Below are 18,344 nucleotides of genomic sequence, written 5' to 3' on the forward strand. Positions count from 1 at the left end.
ATAGTATTTTTAGCTAATATAAAATAAAGTAGCTTAAGTATATATATATAAAAAAAATTAGTATTAGTAATACTATTATTACTAAATATAGTAAGTACTTTAATTTACTTAAATAAGTATAGTCTAAAGTAGTAAGTATAAGTTAGTAAAAATAATAAAATACTAAAGTAAAATTATAAGAAAAAACTTACTTAAAGACTAGTATCTTAGTAATAAAATTATGTTAAAATATTAGAAATATTAGAGTTATTATTTATTACTAAAGTTAACTTTTACTAATCTTGCTATTTCTAATAATTTAAGGTATTTTAGTCTGCTTTCTTCGTCTCCGACGCTTAGGCGGTGTTTGGGCTTGGGATGAAGGCTCTTTAGGTGGAAGTTTCACGACAATCTTGTCGCTCATCTCCATCCTCGCATCCTGAAACTCGGGGGTCGATCCGGTCCTCGTCGACACATCACAATGCTCGACCTCCATATCCATTCTCGACACTGGCAGATTGGGTATCACGCTCACCTGTCGTGTATCATTGGGCGGCAGCCGGACCCTGGGATACTTCCGATCCGTTAGGCCCGGCCCACTGTGCAGCCTGGAACGAGAAAAGTCGCCAATAGACTCACAATGCTGGACATTGCTCCTTAGTCTTCCCGTCTTCTTGAGACCCTTGACATCTTTGATCCGGGTTTGGCGCTGCATGCGCTCGCAGTGTTGATAGCGGAGGCGTTCCAGTTCAATCCGGGCTTGTGTTGTTTCGTAAAGGTAATGCTGTTCGTCACCTACAGCGAGGATATGGATAAGCATGTGCTCGAGGTCAGAAGACAATATCAAGCCTCTAGCATTGAAGTAACCAATGTTTATGACCATCTGGTCCATGATCTTGTGTCTACCGATGAGTTCAGGGACCAAAGCCTCGACATCAGCGAGGGTCATCGGATGGCGTGAGATATGTTGCAGGAGAGGACGCTGGCCTTTGACAGGCAAGTTCCTCATCATTTGCTCCACACGAGTTGGGAGTGGGGGTGGCGTGTATTCTTTGACGCTACTTCTCAACCCCACTGCATCGCTTGCGCCTTGGTGTAATGTATCATCTAAGCTCGATGGATCGAGAGCTGGGGAAGGAGTAATGGGAGAAACTGGAAATACCAGATCAGTCCGGCTTTGCCACCCGAAACAGCCGCCTAGGCTCAGAGATGCCACTCGAGACTCGAGCGTTGACACGACCATGAGATTAGTTGAGCAGAGGTGGGAAGGGGTGCTGAAGCTAGAGTACTGATCGTGATGGACCTGTAGGTAGTGAGCAGTTGCTCATGTCCCATACTGAGGGACTTCGCCTAGGCATATGTGGAACGGAGTGAACAGTGTTTCGCGCGGTGTGTTGGCATATCGCAGCATACCCAGCGGGATGTGAATCTGTTCTGCGTGCCTTGTGAGTCTATCGGTACAATCATACACTAGAAGAAGTCACAACGTGTTGTGCAATAGAGCCCTCTTCACGCTCCCGCAACGCACGATGTGAGACTGTAACGGAGTACGTACACAATGTCGCGTAGAAAGGGGATGTGTTAGAATCAGTGAACAAGATATGCGAGGTAAAAGCTGGAAAGGCATTATGCATACTATACGTGTACCGCTAGATGGCTGAAAGCCCGCAAAGTCAATCCTACGCATGTTTTGCCGACCGTCTTCAAAAGCAAACACGACTTACTGTAGTCGCATTTATGGGTCTTGCTTGCGTAAGGCTATTGTGTCAGACACGATGGCAAAAGTTCTGCTCACACGATTGCTGAAAGCTTTATGGCTCTCAGAACAAAACTGAGCAGTTGCGTACCAAAGTTCTGTTGCTTCAGGACTGGTACCCACATATGGCGGACGAGTACCATGACGTATTGATCTGGCCTGCGGGAATCATTGTGCTTTACTCGTTACTACTCCGAAAACAAGCCTCATGCGTTCCAAGTCAGCTCGTAGCCGAAGACAGTCCGACGAAGACGTTCATCCTAAGTTCGGTCAGTGACGTCTACAGAGTAAGCGATCCGCAAGACTTACACCAGGATCTTCCTCGAACATGACCTTATCCATGACCTTCTCGAACGTCTTAGCGACGGTAAAGCCCGCTTCCTTGGCCAGATCAAAGAAAGCCAGGTCTTTCTCGTACAACCACGGGCGGTATGGTGTAAAGAAGACGTAGGCTCGGGAGTTCGGCGATTTCTTGAGGGTCAGCTGGACAGTCTTGATGAGTTTGGCATGTTCCGAGTGGTTGAATAGAAGGTCGGCCAAAATGAGGACATCAAAGCCCGAACCATCAGCCAGATATTTCGTCAAGTCACCGGTAGGCGCACCCCAGAGATACCCCTGTACATACATTAGTGATGTTTGCCAAGGTTGAGCACAGTCACAAACCTCCGCCACAATCTTGGGTGGCTTAGGCAATAGTTCGCAATGGTCGACATTGTATTGCAGGTTTTCGACCAACTCAGCATCGGGATAGTCCGTAACGACCGTTTGAGCGGCACCGTTGAGAGCACAGACAAGGCTTGGAAGACCTGCTCCGGCGCCAAGCTCGAGAACCGTCCGGTTTTCTACGAGCTCTTTTGCATTCTCCTCCAGGTATTCAGATATAGTGCGCCCTGCATTCCATAGAAAGTGCCCCTGAATGTGTCAGTGAACGTGCCAGGCGCAGTTCAAGTACGTCAGAACTCAGCGAATGTATCGAAGCATTTCCGAAAATTCCACGGGCTTTCTAGAAGTCTTCTAGAAGAACGGAAGCCAATAGTGGTTGCATTGACAAGTTCCATACAGTGCTTCGGCATGTCGGTGATCAAATGCATGACTTACCCACAAAGGGTTGTGACCAACCAAACGAACAGTGAGCTCTTTGCCGGAAAGCAGCTGATGCGACGCGAATGTGGCCTGCTTTTCTGGTTCATAGAAATCGGTAGGCTCTTGGAACAGGTCCAGGCCCTCCTCGTCGGCTTCTGAGGACATGATGAAAGGAAAGTTGTGACGAAACAATGGTCTTGGCGAAGATTGTATTTTGGGTGTTCGAAGAGCGGAGCCACAAGTGGCACGTGCCTAGATCACCAGCCACCACCTTTCCTATCTCAGCTGCGTTCCAGACAGACGCAATCTTCGAAACAGCGGATCGCCGTCATCAACGGGGTCTGAAGGCTGACCAGGCAGGATGCGCTACAAACGGCCGCAGGGTCTGCCGCTCGCTCGTTGGCTGTGGCAGCGAGCGTTGCACCAGCCCGATGGCGTGGGACGTGATCCAGGTGGCTTCGAGCGACGCCTCATGTATACCACGGCCTACCAATCGCGCCCACACCGATTGAATTATCGCGGTACTCATCTGAGCGCGCCAGGGTCCGCTCGGCGCCAGATTCCCCACGCTCCAGTGATATACCCGGCGGCCGCAGCATCGTTTCCACGGTTCTTCTGACCATGATCTGAGCAGGCACAGGTGCTGCTCTCCGTAGGTCACGTTTTCATAACTCCCGCCTTGCACGTACTTTATCTCAGCACTTCCTCCGCTTACTTTACCGCTGAGACATCGCCTGGCATCTATTTCTCCATCATCGCACCTTCTGCTTGTGCCGCCCTGAAGCGACTAAGACCGCTTAGTAAGAAACTTGCTCAACGCTAAGGCACTAAGCCTAATCCAACCCTCCGCCAAACGTCGCATCCATTCAATCCACGACAAACCTTCGAGCGCCGACCAGCAGATCCCACGCCTTGACAACTGGAGACCCGAGTCATTCATCCGTCTAGTGGGGAGAGGTGACGGCGGTGTTCTTTCTGCGGTTTCGAACTGGTATCTCACGTCCCCACCAACGCTGGGCCCTGTCAAGGCAATATTTCTCCAGACCGCATCCTGGGAGGTAATCCAGTACAACCGGCGCCCTGATTCCGCCGGCTCTCAACTGAGGACCCTGCCGCTGTTGCCGTGTGCATTTCCGACGTGCGCCCGCCTGCATACGATCCACCATTCATCCGTTCCGCGCTCAAGATCGCTACTGCATCAACCAACGCCTGTGCTTATACAGTATTATCACCGACACTGTGGGAAGCCGGTGGCAGCGCTCAGGGTTATCAACGCTCCAGGCGCTCGGAGCTGGACCCTTCACAGATCACTTAGCCAAGCCGAGTACCGAGTCTACCTTCTCTTTCGGATAGTTACATCGCACCACATTGAAGCCTGTCGGCCACTTTCCTATCCAACGAGAGTCGTACGTTTAGCCTAGACTCTTGCCACTGCACTGTCTTCCGTGCCGTACGCCACCTCACCCCTCCGCAAGACTTTCACGTGCGCGGTGTACAGTAAGCTTGGACAAAAGCTGTTTCCATCAGCAGTCTTACTTCGTCCCCGATACACGGCGCATTTGGTGGTAACCTGCCGCGGATTGAGCAAGTTATTTCGACCTCATATCAGCCCCGCATCATGTGGGCCGAAGTCAATGGAGAGCGCAAGAAGGTCGCCTGGTAGGTACTCCCGCTTATTCGTCTTGCTCCTTGTTCTGCATTGTCCTACCCTCTCGTCTTCGCTATCTGTTACGCACATACAGCAGGTACCCGAGAAATTCTTTAGCGACTGCGGCTTGCATCGCATTGCGCAGGCTGCTCATTCGCTGTGCACTTTAACTGACTTTCAACAGCGGTCCGTGCATCCGCGGCCATCGCTCGTCGAAATGCGACCACAGAGATCGGGTGCTTGTCGAGGTTCGAAAGCCGGGTCGACCTTTGAGTAGCTGTCCACATCCGACTGGCTCATGCAGTTGCGAACGTGTCGTCATCAACTACACAATTCCCAAAGCGTCTGAATGTGCTTGCCCTTCGGAACGAGCTGCGCCTACAGCTACCGTTGCAGGAAACAGTCGAATCCAAAAAGGCAGGCGTAAGTCTGCAGCCGTCACCCCGTACAACCTCGAGAAGGCCATTCAGGCTGGTTTTGACGCCAAGACTGATGCCTCTTCCATCACGTATACGCCTTCAGAGACAAGTGGTAGCAACGCAGCGTCACTCCCTTCGAGTGCAAGTTCAACCCCACGTTTACTCCCTGCGCAAAACGAGCCCGTCTCAAGTTGCTGCAAGCCGAAGCCGGTTCTATCGCCAGTTCAAGAAGGAGGTTGTTGTGGTAGCAAAGCCAAGCCAGCACCAGCACCAGCACAAGGAGGCTGCTGTAGCAGCAAAGCCAAAGCCAAACCAGCTCCAGAGCCGCCAGTGCAGAAGAAGTCTTGCTGTTCAACGAAGCAGGAAGATGCACCCATCAACGACCAGTCACACGCTTATCAACATATGGGACATCAATTCCAATTTCCAGCTCAAGCGGTGATCCCACAGTACCAAAACTTCCATGCGCAAATACCATCGCCTGCACCGAACCCCTTCGGTCTCGGCACTCCAATCTATAATCATGCAGCGGCAGCCTATCATCGCCAAAATTCCATATCGATGAGCCCGTCAACGAATCCTCCCATGTCACCGTCTGTTGCAAGTCCTCACATCGGTCAACACGTCCCCGAACACAACTGCCATTGCGGAGAGTCATGTAGCTGTTTTGGATGCGCAGCGCACCCGAACAACGCTACAATGATGGAATATGTTAGGATCATGGCACACTTCCAGTACAACGGCGGCTTCGGAGGGATGCCTCCACCTCTCTACGACATGCCTACCTACCCTCATCAATCTGGCTACGGAGCGGAAGCCGGTCACAACCTGAACTTCGGCCCAATGCAACAAAGCTTGGCAACACCCACACCAACGCAGATGAGCTTCCAACAGAGTATGGACATGGCGACCATGCCCCAGGTACCAATGGTGTTGCCCAGGGATTGGCCACAGCAACTGAACCCCGTGCCAAGCCAGCCGCAAGCCCAGTTTCCGACCAGCCTTGGTTACACACCATCTATGTCAGCGCCAAGCGACACGTTGCAAAACTCGGCCGACACCATAGGATCACCCGCAGCCAGCAGCCCGAGCGACGTCAAAGACGAAGACACCGTAACGCTATCGCCATCATCCTACTTCTGGAACGAGATGACCCTACCAAGCTGTTCAGACGCGTCTGGTACCTGTCAATGCGGAGATGGCTGCGCATGCGTCGGCTGTCTTACACACGGTGGTCATACCGGTGAACCTCTGGAGGACCCAACACCGACGACGACTGCAGAGCATGGTTCTTTTCTCGGTTTCGACCCGAGTCTGGCGCTTAACATGAATGACCCGACCGACTTCCTCAGCTTCAATCCGGACCCGAGTTGAGGCAAATCATTCACACGGGGTTTCTCTGGATCGAGTGACTTCGCTTTCGAAGCGGTTGCTGCTCGTACTAAGGACCTCTCGATTGTTTCACGTTATATCACAGCGACGCGCACTTACGCGCAAGTCATCGACACGGATAAACGATACGCATCAACATCATCAGCTTGTACGCATCAAGTTGCGCTATGAATGACAGGTATGACGACGTAGCCTTTTACGACCCGTTGTCCATCGGCACATAGATTAGCGCGCCTTCACGCCTGCTATACGTTACATCTCCATTCAGTCTAATCCACCTTCATCTTCTATACATTCGCCGCCGTCAACAGTGTGACAGGTGGGCCGTTTACCTTTGCATCGTCATGGGAGGGGGAAATTGTGTTTTAGCAGCATTACAAGAGTTGGAAGTTTGGCCCACGGAGGATTGCACTTTGCATTTTTTGTTGTTTCACCGATTGGTGTACTGAGACTATACCCCGGCATCGTGCTGATGGAGACTTCGTTGCCGTATGATAGCATAGTGAATCGATGTTTACACTTCATGGGTTACCTCCTGAATATTGTTCGACCCATTTGTGTCACCTTTCTTGCAATCGTTTAGAATATCAACGTAAGACATTGAAGTCAACAGGCCATTGGCTTTAACGAACGAAGAGCTCTTCTCGACATAGGAGTCCAAGACAACTGTGCATCACGACTGGCACGTGGATCACCGCCCATAAAGATCCCGATACTATTGCTGACAGAAGAGAAAATGTGTACATATCCGAAGAAAGGTAATTGGTAATCCGTTCAAGAAATCCGAAACCTCCTCCAAAAGCTCCGTCGAGATCGTTGCCGCAGTCCGCCGGGCCTTCGACATTGTGAAAGTATTGACCAGGAATACATGAGCCTGCTGAAATAGGCTGACGTGGAAGTGGGAAATAGTGAGAACAGTGTCGTGAGAGCCGAGAATCTAATAGAGACAGACCAAGGAAAGTGACAAGACAGCGGGGTACATGCGTTTGACGCAACACAAAGACCGGGTGTGCTAGCCATCCGATAGTACAACAGTGAGATCGCCATGCATAACAGCAGCCTATCCAAGTTAGCGATCGTCTGGCTTTGCCTCAGGACAGTAGAGCAACATACAGTGCAGCCGCGATCTGGGTCTTCCCAACACTTGTCACCTTGACACCACTGGTTTGTGGCGCTCTTGTACCGGCAAGGAGACACGACGCCATCGCCGATGAAGGTGATGTCGTAGCCAAGTCGCTCCTTCTTGCATAGCTCATTTTGTTTCAGGCTGGAGAAACCTTCCTGCATTGGACCGTCATCGAAAGATGTTCCAAAGACCGCTGGCGCCCAATTGCCCTTGCCTCCCATTTCTGTACCCCACGTACAAGCCTCGTCTTCAGGTACGCCCTGTTTGTTGACGTAGTACTGAGCTGAAGTCTTCTTGCCTTGCCAAAAGAAATACTTCTGTTGATCGGGATTGGCTAGGAAGCCGGTCTCACCAGGGCCGACGGTGACTGGGAAAGTCATGGACTCGGTCCCTGCTACGTGTAAGCAAGTGCATTGGGAGGGTGGGTGTTTATCATACCGGGATAGTCTGTGCGACAGAAAGAGACAGACTTTGAGAGTTTGTTCTGCACTTTCACACCCATGTGCTTTGATCCTTGAACGCAGAGGGTATTGGCGATCTTGCCGTCGGCCATCTCCAGGAACCCGTCTTCATTGCAGTACAAGCCACCAACACTCTGACCCGTCCTACCTTGAATCGAGGGGAACGAAGCCTTGAGATACGGATTCGGACAGCCATAGGAACAGAAGCTGCCAGACGTGCAGCAGGTACCATCCGAGCATGAACCTTTCGGAACGGTTGTGATGTCATCGAAACCATCCCCTCCGGAATATTGGGGATCTTGGATACCGGACCAGCCTCCCAATCCCTCATGGGCGATAGGCAAGGCGCCATATCCGTGAGGGAACTCAGTGCAACGTATCTTGCCGTTTGGGAATTCTTTGTCGCACTCAGCACAGTGACCATCCTTGTCGACCATGTCTATCCAGGGACGCGGAGTGCCGGAGTGCTGAACAGGTGTCGTATCCTGGGAGGGACTCGGTGTAGGGTCGCTTGGGGGCATTTCGGGTGTTGGCGCGGGCTTCTGCGGTTCGGGCGCAACAGGCTTGGGCTGTTCGGCAGCCTTCTTAGGAGTGGGTTCTGGTGTCGGATCGGCGGCTGGAACTTGATGCTTGGAAGCTGGAGGCAGAGTAGGCAGTGCGACAGGACTACTAGTCGATGTCGAAAGAACACCATCAGTGCCCCACTTCAGAGTGCCGTTAGCGATACCTTCACGGGCCTCTTCTTCTGTGATTGAATGATCATCGAGCCAGTATACGATATGAGTCTCGGTCGCTGCAGGCGTGAACATGGTACCGCGCTTGACCGGATCGTGAGCATGAGCGTGGCGGTGCATGTGGTGCGGCTTAGCTGCAGTGATCACAGCAAGCGCTGTGGCGGTAACTATGTGGCCAATCTTCATGGTAGGCTAGAGCTTGCAACACTTTCGTGGAAGTCGCTAATAACTTCTCCGGACGTTAGCCAATGCGGCAGTAAGTAGTGTGACGCAGAGCGACTGACCGTTTCTTCCCTCTAATCAGTTACTTCCTCCAAGTTCTTGACAGAACGATCGGTGTCGCGGTACTGCTTTCGAATTTGTCGGCTTTTTTGTTGTTGTGAAGTACGTGGGGAAGTAGCGGAGAAGGATACTGGCAGTGCCTAAGGAGCGAAATGGAGACGAAACTCCGGGTGAAGACACGAAAGAATGACCGGTGAATCGTGAAGGCGACTGAGTCGGTTCGGACTTATAGGAAACGAGCGTAGTGGGAAGACACAAGAGCGAAGGTGAGGTGAGTATTGTTTGTATCGTGGCGCCAAGACAGGGTCTCACTAGCGTGGCTGCTCCGTTTGGGCAAGAAGGAGCAATGAGTTAGGTATGCGCCTACTGCGTTCTGGAGCTCCTCGGCAAATAGACAAGGATCGATCGCTGAACCGGGAAAGAGTGTGTGGTATGGCGAAGAGAGTGCATACACCGCTTACATATCTTAGCTGTGGAGGAAAGCGTGCAAAAGAGTGAATGTGAATATAGCAATCGATTCAACAACACAAACGGCGGAGACGACAATCAAAAGGGAGATTACCATTCTCAAAGGAGGCTCGCTCATATGACCTTGCGGACTAGTGAACGAGCTGCGTGGCATAGGTAGCTGGGTATAATCTGAGCAGGCTATCAGTCTGTGCCACATACGTACGTGTCCCGAAGGGACAAGAGCGCGCCTTTGCTGCCAGTTTGACATGCGTCCAGACATAAATTACGCCGAGAGCAAGTGCGAGATACGTGGTGTCTCCAGGGCTAAAGCGCTGATTGACTGAGAGGCACCGAGTTCCTGAGGGTATGTTGATCTGCGCATGGCATTGGTCCATGCTCAGAATGGTTGTTCCTGTCAATATGCAGTGCGACATCGAAGTTCTGGTTAGACTTGGAAGAGCCGAATGCGCCCGCATTCTGCGAGAAGACACGAGTGGCGCAGGGAACAGGCTGAACGTGCGTGGAAGCCGAGAGATAGTCAAATGGTCGGACTGTACCAAGGATGGACCAAGCCAGTTCTGACAGTAGTGCGGTCCTCCGTATGAATAGGCGCTGGCTTGCTCTGGGGTCTTGGTATAGGCCATGATGTTACCCCGATGTTACTGTCGCATAGAATGTATACAGAATACGCATATCCTCACGACGATTTGCGCAATTTGGCCGTGCAATGGGAGACTCCGAGAATCAGGGCGTCTGTGTGAACAAGCTGAAAGCCCAATGTCTGCGTGTGGGCGCATACGTAACCTGCTTTGTCTTCTCTTTCGACATGATCCAGTAATTGGCCACTATCGTGAGTGTCAGTACTCCGGGTTCATAGGACGACTCAGCAGCCATGTTGTAAGCGACGTAGCAGCGCGCTGGTCACCCGAAGCTCGTGTTCTATGCAGCCCTGTTGTCGTGTGTTACGGGTTTTGGCGCAGCAGGCCACATCGGGTATAACATGATCATGGGACTTTCTAGTAGAACGCGAGACTCATGCGATGAGACGTGATGGTGAGGTTGATGGGGGAAAGATGGAGGAAGCGACGTGACGAGATGGAAAGGCTTTGCGCTAATAATCAGGGCCCACATGTTCGTCCCGAGATGCAGGGGCTCGTAGTGCCACAGCGTGACCGACAAGTTTTGTGACTGCGACAACTGCACAAGTTACAGATGCATAGAAACAGACTAGGTAAGAATAATGCCTTTAGGTATGTACAGATACTTTAGCGATACTCCATGCAGGTAGCTCTTCTCCAACACTCCCACGCTGTAGATAACGAACTAATCAATCAGAAGAAGCTCATCTCGCGAACTGCTGCTAGACAAGTGATCTAGACTTGCTGAACATAGTTGGCTGGTACACTGCGTACTACACCGTCTTTCTCGACATCTGCCCAGCCGTCACCAGCCTCCATGTTGATGAGAACAAAGCGATCTCCTTCTGACATGGAATGCTCTGCGTCGCTTTGCGCAGTGTAGTCATACAGTGCTTCGACGTACTTCAACTTCTTCGCGCCACGCTTCGGCGCAACGGCGGGTCCCTTCTTCTTACCGGGAGCGGCAGCCGCGGCAAAGTTGGTGGTCGATGCCGACGATGCAGAGTACGTCGAGTCAGGTCTTGCTGATGAGAATGTAGAAGCAGTGGTAGGCGGTGTCGCGACCGTCATCTCGACATACGCTGCTGGGACAAGACCCTCTTTGAAGCCAGCACGGACTTTCATCCATCCAGAACCATCTGTGGTAGAGTGTTAGCAAAGTGACGAAAGAGACCTGAGATGTGAGAAGCGTCTACTACATACCATCGGGTTCTACAATGGTAACATCCGTACCATCTGCAACAGTCAATTCGCCCTCTCCATTCTCTTGATAGGCGTAAAGCATTCTACCCTTCGCTTCTGCAGACTTGGGTGTGGGCGGAGGCATGTCCTCGTCGTTCTTGACGTATTGCGTCGGTGGTGGAGCAACTAGCCTGTTTTTCCTGGCACCCGGTACAGTCGGCGCCTTTTTCTCTGGTGGTGGTGGAGTTTCCTCAGCAGTAGGCGACATACCTCCAGATATTGACCGGTGCGCAGTGGCCGAGTAGCCGGAGCTGAGGGTGTTCATAGAGTTCACCGTGTCGCTTCTCCCCAGTGGGGGTAGATTCGTACTAGAACTCGTCGCGGCGCCGTTCGTCGCGATCACTGCGTGCGCGGCCTTCTGTCTTTCTTCTTTCAACTTCTTCTTCTCTACCTTGGACTGCTCGCCGGGACAATCGGCTGGAACCTTCATCTCGCACTTGCTATGGCACGTATAGCCACAGTCTTGACAATCGTACCCCTTCGCTGACAGACCCCATATCCGATCTCCACATAGATCACAGTTCGTCGGTATTTTGAATGTCTGCGACTTGAAGTTGTGGTTTCTTGCGCCAATGCTCAAGTCACCGACAACTGAAGTGATGGTCGAAACCTCCACCTCGGCGCTGACTTTCTGTCTCTCCACCTCATGCATTTGTTCCTGTATAGCGAAGACAGCGCGAACGATGTCCACTTCATCTCTCTTGTCTTTTCCGTCCCTTATGTTCTGGCGCACGGTTTTGGCGTTCTCAACTTCTTTACGTTTCTTCTCGAGCTCGCGCCGGTACTCCCCCAATGACGTCTTCGACTTCGTGAGAACGTTGCGCAGAAATACCGTCGCGGAATCGTCGACCGCGATACTACTGTCGTCTAGCCAAACCGGGCTGGGCTCGAATTGGAAGTCGCCAGGCTCCTGGAATGAGCCAGCGTTGTGCCGTACGAACATCATCGAGTCGAGAAGAGGGTTGTTTCGCGGGATCTCGGCAGAGAGATGCTTCAGATACTCGGTACTTCGCGTAAGTGTTTGGGTTTCGATTTGAGCGGCGAGTGACCATATCGTATTCAGCTTGTTAACCCGTGTTTCCGAAAGATCCTGGAGGCTCTGTGACTGTTAGCCATACGTCACTGATGTTGCGGCTTGACTTACGTCTAGTAGCTCAGGGACGTATTCATGGTAGTACATCTCCTTTTGCTTGTTGGTTACGTTGATACTGATGAGATAGGTGTTCTGCGGTGGTCAGTTTATGAGATGTGAGATTCGGCATGCTACGTACCTTGACGTTGCGCATCTCGACCTGCTGCTGTTCGAAAGCATTCCGCGCCTTGGCTTTTCCGTGGTCAAATGCGCCGTCCGCCTTCTTGCGCCGGCTCTCGACCTCCTGGCAGACGCTGTCATATTTGCCCTTTTGCTTGCGCAACTCGCCATACTGGTTGTCGCGCTCTTTCTCTAGCTTAGCAGCATAGTCTCCGTGCAACTTGCGCAGCTCCTCGGTGCGGGTACCAAGGACCTTGAGGGGGTCAGCGAGCTGGGTGATGAGAGCGCCAGCGAATTGTTCGTGTTCGGAGGCGCGGGATTCGAGGGTGCTTAATTGAACACCCCATGTGGTCATAGAAGCGCTGTGTGGATGTGTCAGTAACGCCCAAACCTCATGCGACGGCCGTCATACCTCTCGAGCGAGCCTGGAGTAACGGTAGGCGTGTCACCAACACTGAGGCTGCTCTGCTTCTTTGCCTTCTTCTCATAGTACTTCTTCGCAAGCGCGCTGAGTTTTGCCGAGTATTCCTTCTCGATAGCGCTTCGTTCTCGGTAGAACTGTTGGATGTCATCCAGCCAGGAGATGCCGCCGGAGACCTGCAGTCGCGTGTCAGTAACTCGAAGCGCAAGGCCCGTAGCTGGCAGCGCATGTGTCTTTCCCCCTCCGGAAGTGTATGAGAGTGTGTATGACGTACCCAAGCGTTGACGGTCTTGAAGCCATCCTGTGATCACCCGTCAGCGCATGCTCGGAGGTGCTGCTCCAACTCCGCATACCTTCAGTTCGGCGCCAAACTGGGGCGCAATGTCGACCTCCATGATTGCTGAGATGTGTATGGGTCGTGCACGTGGAGAGAGGGGACTCGGGCCCCAGACATAGAGGGTGAAGGAGTGCTGGGGCGAGGGCGGGAAGGGATACGCGGAGTACACCAGGCGTCTTGGTTACCGGCAGCCCAATTAGTGGGGCAGGAGGAATGGCAACGAGGCGGTGCGTGCCGAGGAGGGAAACCCGGGATCTGAGCCGGTGACGCTGGATCTTGGTAATCTTCTGCTCGTATTGTATTATGTGGTGTTGTGAATAGTAACACCCGCCGACTACAATGGCATGCAGGAACAGGGCTATTCAGCGCTTTCACTCGGTCGCGCCTGCACACATGCTCGGGGCCTGTTCATGCGGCCTGCGCGCTAAAGCTGCCTAGCGTCTCAGCCCCGCCAAAGTCGACAACTGGAGCTCTCACAATTTCCAACGCGTCTCTTGTACCTGCAACAACACAGCTACCTCACACTTTGCGCCAAACCACCTTGAGCGAGCAACGACGTTGTATTCATAGCAATCCGCTCCGCCCAGCAAACTCCCGCGACTATCTCCAAGGTCGCAGCTTCCTCACCTCACCGCCCGCAACGCGACCCGTACTCGCCCACCATGTCGGCGGCAGAAGAAACCCCCATCAAGCAGGAGCCGACCGAGGAGACTCCCGCGCAGGAACCCCAGGAAGCTCCGGAGTCTTCGCTCGAAAAGGCTCAGACCGATGGCAGCGGTCCACCTGGAAACGGCTCTGCTCTGGCTGAGCCCAAGTTCAACGTCGAGGTCAAGCTCGCCGACCTGCAGGCAGACCCCAACAACCCGCTCTACTCCGTCAAATCGTTTGAGGAGCTTAATCTGTAAGTGAACTGCGCTCACCGACCGGGCCAGCTAACAATGTCAGCTCCGAGGAACTCCTCAAGGGCATTCGCAGCATGAACTTCACCCAGCCATCCAAAGTTCAAGAGAAGGCCTTGCCTCTGCTTCTGATGAACCCGCCCACCAACATGATCGCGCAGTCACAGTCTGGAACTGGTAAGACTGCTGCTTTCTCGCTCAACATCCTCTCTCGCGTCGACCTATCGAACCCCGAGCCGCAAGCGCTGGCACTCGCGCCTAGCCGAGAACTCGCCCGTCAGATTCTTGGTGTCATTACACACATGGGTCAGTTCATGGACGGTCTCAAGACTATGGCTGCCATTCCCGACCCGTCGCGAAGGGGACAACAGTTTAATGCACAGATTCTCGTTGGCACACCGGGAACTGTTCAGGACATGCTGAGGCGGCGTCTTATCAACCCAAAGAACATCAAGATTCTGGTTTTGGACGAGGCCGATAACATGTTGGATCAGCAGGGCATGGGCGAGCAATGCACTCGCGTCAAGTCGCTTCTGAACAAGGACATCCAGACAGTCCTCTTCTCCGCTACCTTCCCACCCACCGTCATCGCATACGCCAAGCGCTTCGCACCCAACGCAAACACGATTACTCTAGCGCACGAGGAGTTGACCATCGAGGGCATTAAGCAGCTGTATATTGATATCGACAAGGACAATGACAAGTACGCGACATTGCTCAAGTTCTACGGTCTGATGACACAAGCCTCGTCCATCATCTTCGTCAGGACCAGAAGGACTGCTGAGGAGCTCGAGAAGCGCATGGTTGCCGAAGGCCACAAGGTTGCGCAACTCAGTGGTGCCCTGGAAGGCCCTGAGCGTGATCGCATCATCGACCAGTTCCGCTCCGGAGAGGCCAAGGTCCTCATCACCACCAACGTTCTCGCCCGTGGTATCGATGTGCAGTCAGTCACTATGGTTATTAACTACGTAAGTTGTGATTCAAAAGAATATTTACAAGGTGTACTAACTGTTCTGCCAGGACGTCCCGACCATGGCAAACGGAGTGGACGCAGACCCCGAGACATACCTCCACCGCATTGGCCGTACCGGTCGTTTTGGACGCGTCGGTGTCGCCCTTACTTTCGTACACGACAAGAACAGCTGGACACAGCTGAACTACATCGCGAGCTACTTCAAGACGGACCTAGTTCCCATCGACACATCGGACTGGGACGCTGTCGAAGAACTGATTCAGGGTGTCATCAAGTCGTCGCGAGCGGGCAAGACAACGGAGGAGATGAAAGGCTAGGGCATAATTCAAGGACTATGTGTGGGGGAACAAAGCTTTTGAGCAATAGCGAACACATGACAGGGGCAACGCAGCCGTTGACCTCTATGAAGAGATAAAAGAATCACGTACGATGGAAATGAATCAAAGATACCCATGCTTAGCAAAGTAAACCAAGTCTTCTCTTTTCAAGTCTCAAACGCCCCCGGCGCCGTAACCACTATGATGATGAGTGAACTCGCTATCAACGCGCCTGCTATGGCGCTGACAACGATGATGCTGCCTCTCGACGCGGGGAACTTGCCCCGTATAACGTAATGCTGCGCCTCGAAGTACCGATGAAACCCTATCAAAAGCATGAGAATGGCAATACCGATAAACGTCGCGCCAAGCGGTTTCCCCAAATGCCGTAGTTTGGCCTGTGGAGAGGTCGTAGAAGACGAATCCGGCGAATTCGCTATCGAAGTGTTTAGTCGGAAGAGTTGCGTTATTGCTATGCCGATCGACGCGAAGGAGAGGGATGTGCGGAGCCAGGCTAGGAAGGTCCGTTCTATTCATCACGTTAGTATCATCATTCCCATTCTCCCCCATTCACATCCCCAGGAGGCAGTCGGGAGGAACGGAATGTTCTTACCAAGCGCCAAATGATCCCTAGCAACACTCCCCTTATTATCCAACTCGACACTCCCGTACTTTTCCCAAAACGCGCTCCACCACCCTTTCTCGCGCTGTTCCACCGCTGCTGCTTCTCGCTCTGCACTCCTCGCGCGGTGGTCTACACTCGCATGCCCGTTTAGCCGGCGCTGGTCGACGGCGGATTGCAACGTCCCCGATGTGCCTTCCTGCGGCGCACCTGAATCTGTGGCGGAGGGCCCTTGCGGTATGGAGGACGCGCCGTTGGGGTCTTGGGATGGGTTCGCGGGTTTCGTCGTTGTGGTGGACGTGGAGGTGGAGTGGTCGCGTGCGCGGATATCGGGGGAGATGGAGTTGTAGTCTTTGGTGTGGGATTTCGAACTCGTTACTATAGGTGAAGTTTCCGAGGCGCCGCTGTGGGTTCGTGGTGGGAGGGCGTCGCGTTCCGAGGTGCGTTTACGGGGGCCGGCGATTTCGGCCATGGTTTCCTCCTTTTTCTCGTGTGGTGGAGTTTACGAGACTGGTCGGTGGGGATTGTGTGAAATGTTCCGGTCGTCCCGTATATGTTCAGTCGTGGGAATAGTTATGGTACGGTCGAGGGAATGCCTTCCGAGGCGTCATCCCGCACCGAGGTGGATCGGGCGAGGTACCGGAGCTCTGGCACGCGACGATCCGTTCGCCGCGGGGTTCAGTGTCGCATGCGCCTGTCGATGCATGCTGCCTCAATATTCAGATGCTTGTAGAGTTTCTTGATTAGGCATGTTAGATCTAAAGATGGGCGTAGCGTGATCGCGCCTGGTCGTCACGCAAGACCCGCATCTGCCACTGGCCTATTGGAACGAAGCGTGCTCCGCAGCCCACATAGTCGAGGCTAAACGCTTGGAAACATCTTGGATATATGGGTACTAATTCATGCCGCAATGTTGATCAATCAGTAACTTCAAAACGTTGCAGAAGAAACTTTCGTAATCCAATTCAAAGATGATGCTGGTATATCTCTTGCCAGCAAACCTTCTATACCCCTAATACATGACTATTTTCGTACATGCAATGCTCATGATATCAACAGTGTGGCAGTCGGAAACCCCTCTCAAACGCCGCCCAAGACCGCCAAAGGAAGCAGTCTGCAAATAGATTGTACATGGCTTCGGATCTTCTTACTCGTTGTAGTGGTACACCTGGGACCCATGTTAGCAAGCAATGTCTGTGAAGCAGGATAGAAAATAACTTACGAGGTAGTTTGGCAGTCCAAAACTTTCCCAGTTCAGCCGGTTCGCCATCTTGGCAAAACCTTCCGTCTCAATGAGGTTGTAAAAGGCGAACGGTGGGAACATGGCGCCGTCTCGGTGTACCTCCGCCTTGACGAGCAAAGTAGCGCCGCCGACTCCGTCGAGCTTGATCTTTGCCTTGGGGTCCGCCGATGTGTCGTGCATCTTAGCCATGAGGCTACGGTATGTAGCCATCTCGGCGTAGCCTTCGAGCAGAATGTCGTCCTTGCCCATCTTAGCAGCAAGGTCCTTGGCTGTAGGGCTATCGATCCAGTTGTTGAAGTCGTACTCCCGGATGTCCATGCTCTTCTTATCTTCATTGTAGTATCTCTGGAAGCAGTTGGGGACGATGATGGGCACGTCGTAGTCGGCCAGATCCTGGATCAGAGTGGGTGGTGTCTCGACGATGTCTGCGTCCATCCAAAGGACCCACGAGGTTGTGGGACCTAGCGTTGTGAACAGGAGCGAATTGCGCGCCTTGGCCATGGCTGCGCGTCGCGCCTTCTGATTCTCCATCTTGTGGCGCTCGGCTTCGGTTTGCGACTGGAGGGGGGACTCGGTGTCCTGGCGGAGGATGGTAATGGCGGAGAAGCGATTCTTCTTGGACCCAGTTTGTGTCTTGGTGACTTGCGCCTGTAGCGCTGCGTATGCGGCATTGCCCTCCTTTGTCTTTGGTATTATGAAGCCCAGGGAGATGAGGTTGTGTGGGTAGTTGAGCTTGAGCAGGTTGTCCCAGTATTCTTGGTAGAACTTGGCCAATGGGGTGAGGATAAGGACCGTCTCCTCGTTTTCGATTGGCGTGCGGGTGTTGGTCACGTTGTTCATATAGTAATGTACGACGGGCGGCGCGGCCTGTGGAGCATTCGCCTTGGACTTGCGGAACGGTAGCGAGGGTGGCGAGAGGGGGTTCGAGGCTACCTCTCCCCCTCCTTTTCTGGTAATGGATGGCACATCGGTCCCAGAGAAGAAGAAGACGAAGAAGCCGATGCAGAGGATGCCCGCGAGGATTATGGTAATGGGATTCGAGCGTCGGAACGAGCGTGACATGGTGGGTG

At 52.8% G+C, this 18,344-nt stretch overlaps 7 protein-coding genes across 7 annotated transcripts; 2 read left to right on the forward strand and 5 right to left on the reverse strand.

Annotated features, from left to right (window-relative positions):
- Positions 1–298: 298 nt before the first annotated feature.
- On the reverse strand, positions 299–928 carry J4E78_001410 (uncharacterized protein; the record flags this gene model as incomplete). The annotated part of the gene is made up of 1 exon (XM_049362069.1): positions 299–928. One exon carries the CDS (start codon positions 926–928, stop codon positions 299–301), a length of 630 nt encoding a protein of 209 aa, XP_049227352.1.
- Positions 929–1,941: 1,013 nt separating this feature from the next.
- J4E78_001411 (uncharacterized protein) lies at positions 1,942–2,983 on the reverse strand (the record flags this gene model as incomplete). Its single annotated transcript, XM_049362070.1, has 4 exons — positions 1,942–1,995; positions 2,045–2,350; positions 2,399–2,647; positions 2,834–2,983. 4 exons carry the CDS (start codon positions 2,981–2,983, stop codon positions 1,942–1,944), a joined length of 759 nt encoding a protein of 252 aa, XP_049227353.1.
- Positions 2,984–5,584: 2,601 nt separating this feature from the next.
- Positions 5,585–6,259, forward strand: J4E78_001412 (uncharacterized protein; the record flags this gene model as incomplete). The annotated part of the gene is made up of 1 exon (XM_049362071.1): positions 5,585–6,259. The coding sequence occupies one exon, from the start codon at positions 5,585–5,587 to the stop codon at positions 6,257–6,259; it is 675 nt and encodes a 224-aa protein (XP_049227354.1).
- A 1,030-nt stretch (positions 6,260–7,289) lies between these two features.
- Positions 7,290–8,784, reverse strand: J4E78_001413 (uncharacterized protein; the record flags this gene model as incomplete). Its single annotated transcript, XM_049362072.1, has 3 exons — positions 7,290–7,337; positions 7,391–7,794; positions 7,842–8,784. 3 exons carry the CDS (start codon positions 8,782–8,784, stop codon positions 7,290–7,292), a joined length of 1,395 nt encoding a protein of 464 aa, XP_049227355.1.
- Positions 8,785–10,703: 1,919 nt separating this feature from the next.
- Positions 10,704–13,278, reverse strand: J4E78_001414 (uncharacterized protein; the record flags this gene model as incomplete). The annotated part of the gene is made up of 7 exons (XM_049362073.1): positions 10,704–11,107; positions 11,172–12,309; positions 12,355–12,435; positions 12,482–12,824; positions 12,875–13,059; positions 13,158–13,184; positions 13,237–13,278. 7 exons carry the CDS (start codon positions 13,276–13,278, stop codon positions 10,704–10,706), a joined length of 2,220 nt encoding a protein of 739 aa, XP_049227356.1.
- A 604-nt stretch (positions 13,279–13,882) lies between these two features.
- Positions 13,883–15,409, forward strand: DBP5 (RNA helicase required for poly(A+) mRNA export; the record flags this gene model as incomplete). Its single annotated transcript, XM_049362074.1, has 3 exons — positions 13,883–14,121; positions 14,166–15,087; positions 15,140–15,409. The coding sequence occupies 3 exons, from the start codon at positions 13,883–13,885 to the stop codon at positions 15,407–15,409; spliced, it is 1,431 nt and encodes a 476-aa protein (XP_049227357.1).
- Positions 15,410–17,178: 1,769 nt separating this feature from the next.
- On the reverse strand, positions 17,179–18,336 carry J4E78_001416 (uncharacterized protein; the record flags this gene model as incomplete). The annotated part of the gene is made up of 2 exons (XM_049362075.1): positions 17,179–17,199; positions 17,254–18,336. 2 exons carry the CDS (start codon positions 18,334–18,336, stop codon positions 17,179–17,181), a joined length of 1,104 nt encoding a protein of 367 aa, XP_049227358.1.
- Positions 18,337–18,344: the final 8 nt, after the last annotated feature.

The sequence above is a fragment of the Alternaria triticimaculans genome (assembly GCF_023758025.1).
Source record: "Alternaria triticimaculans strain BMP 0046 chromosome Unknown scaffold_1, whole genome shotgun sequence".
NCBI lineage: Eukaryota > Fungi > Ascomycota > Dothideomycetes > Pleosporales > Pleosporaceae > Alternaria > Alternaria triticimaculans.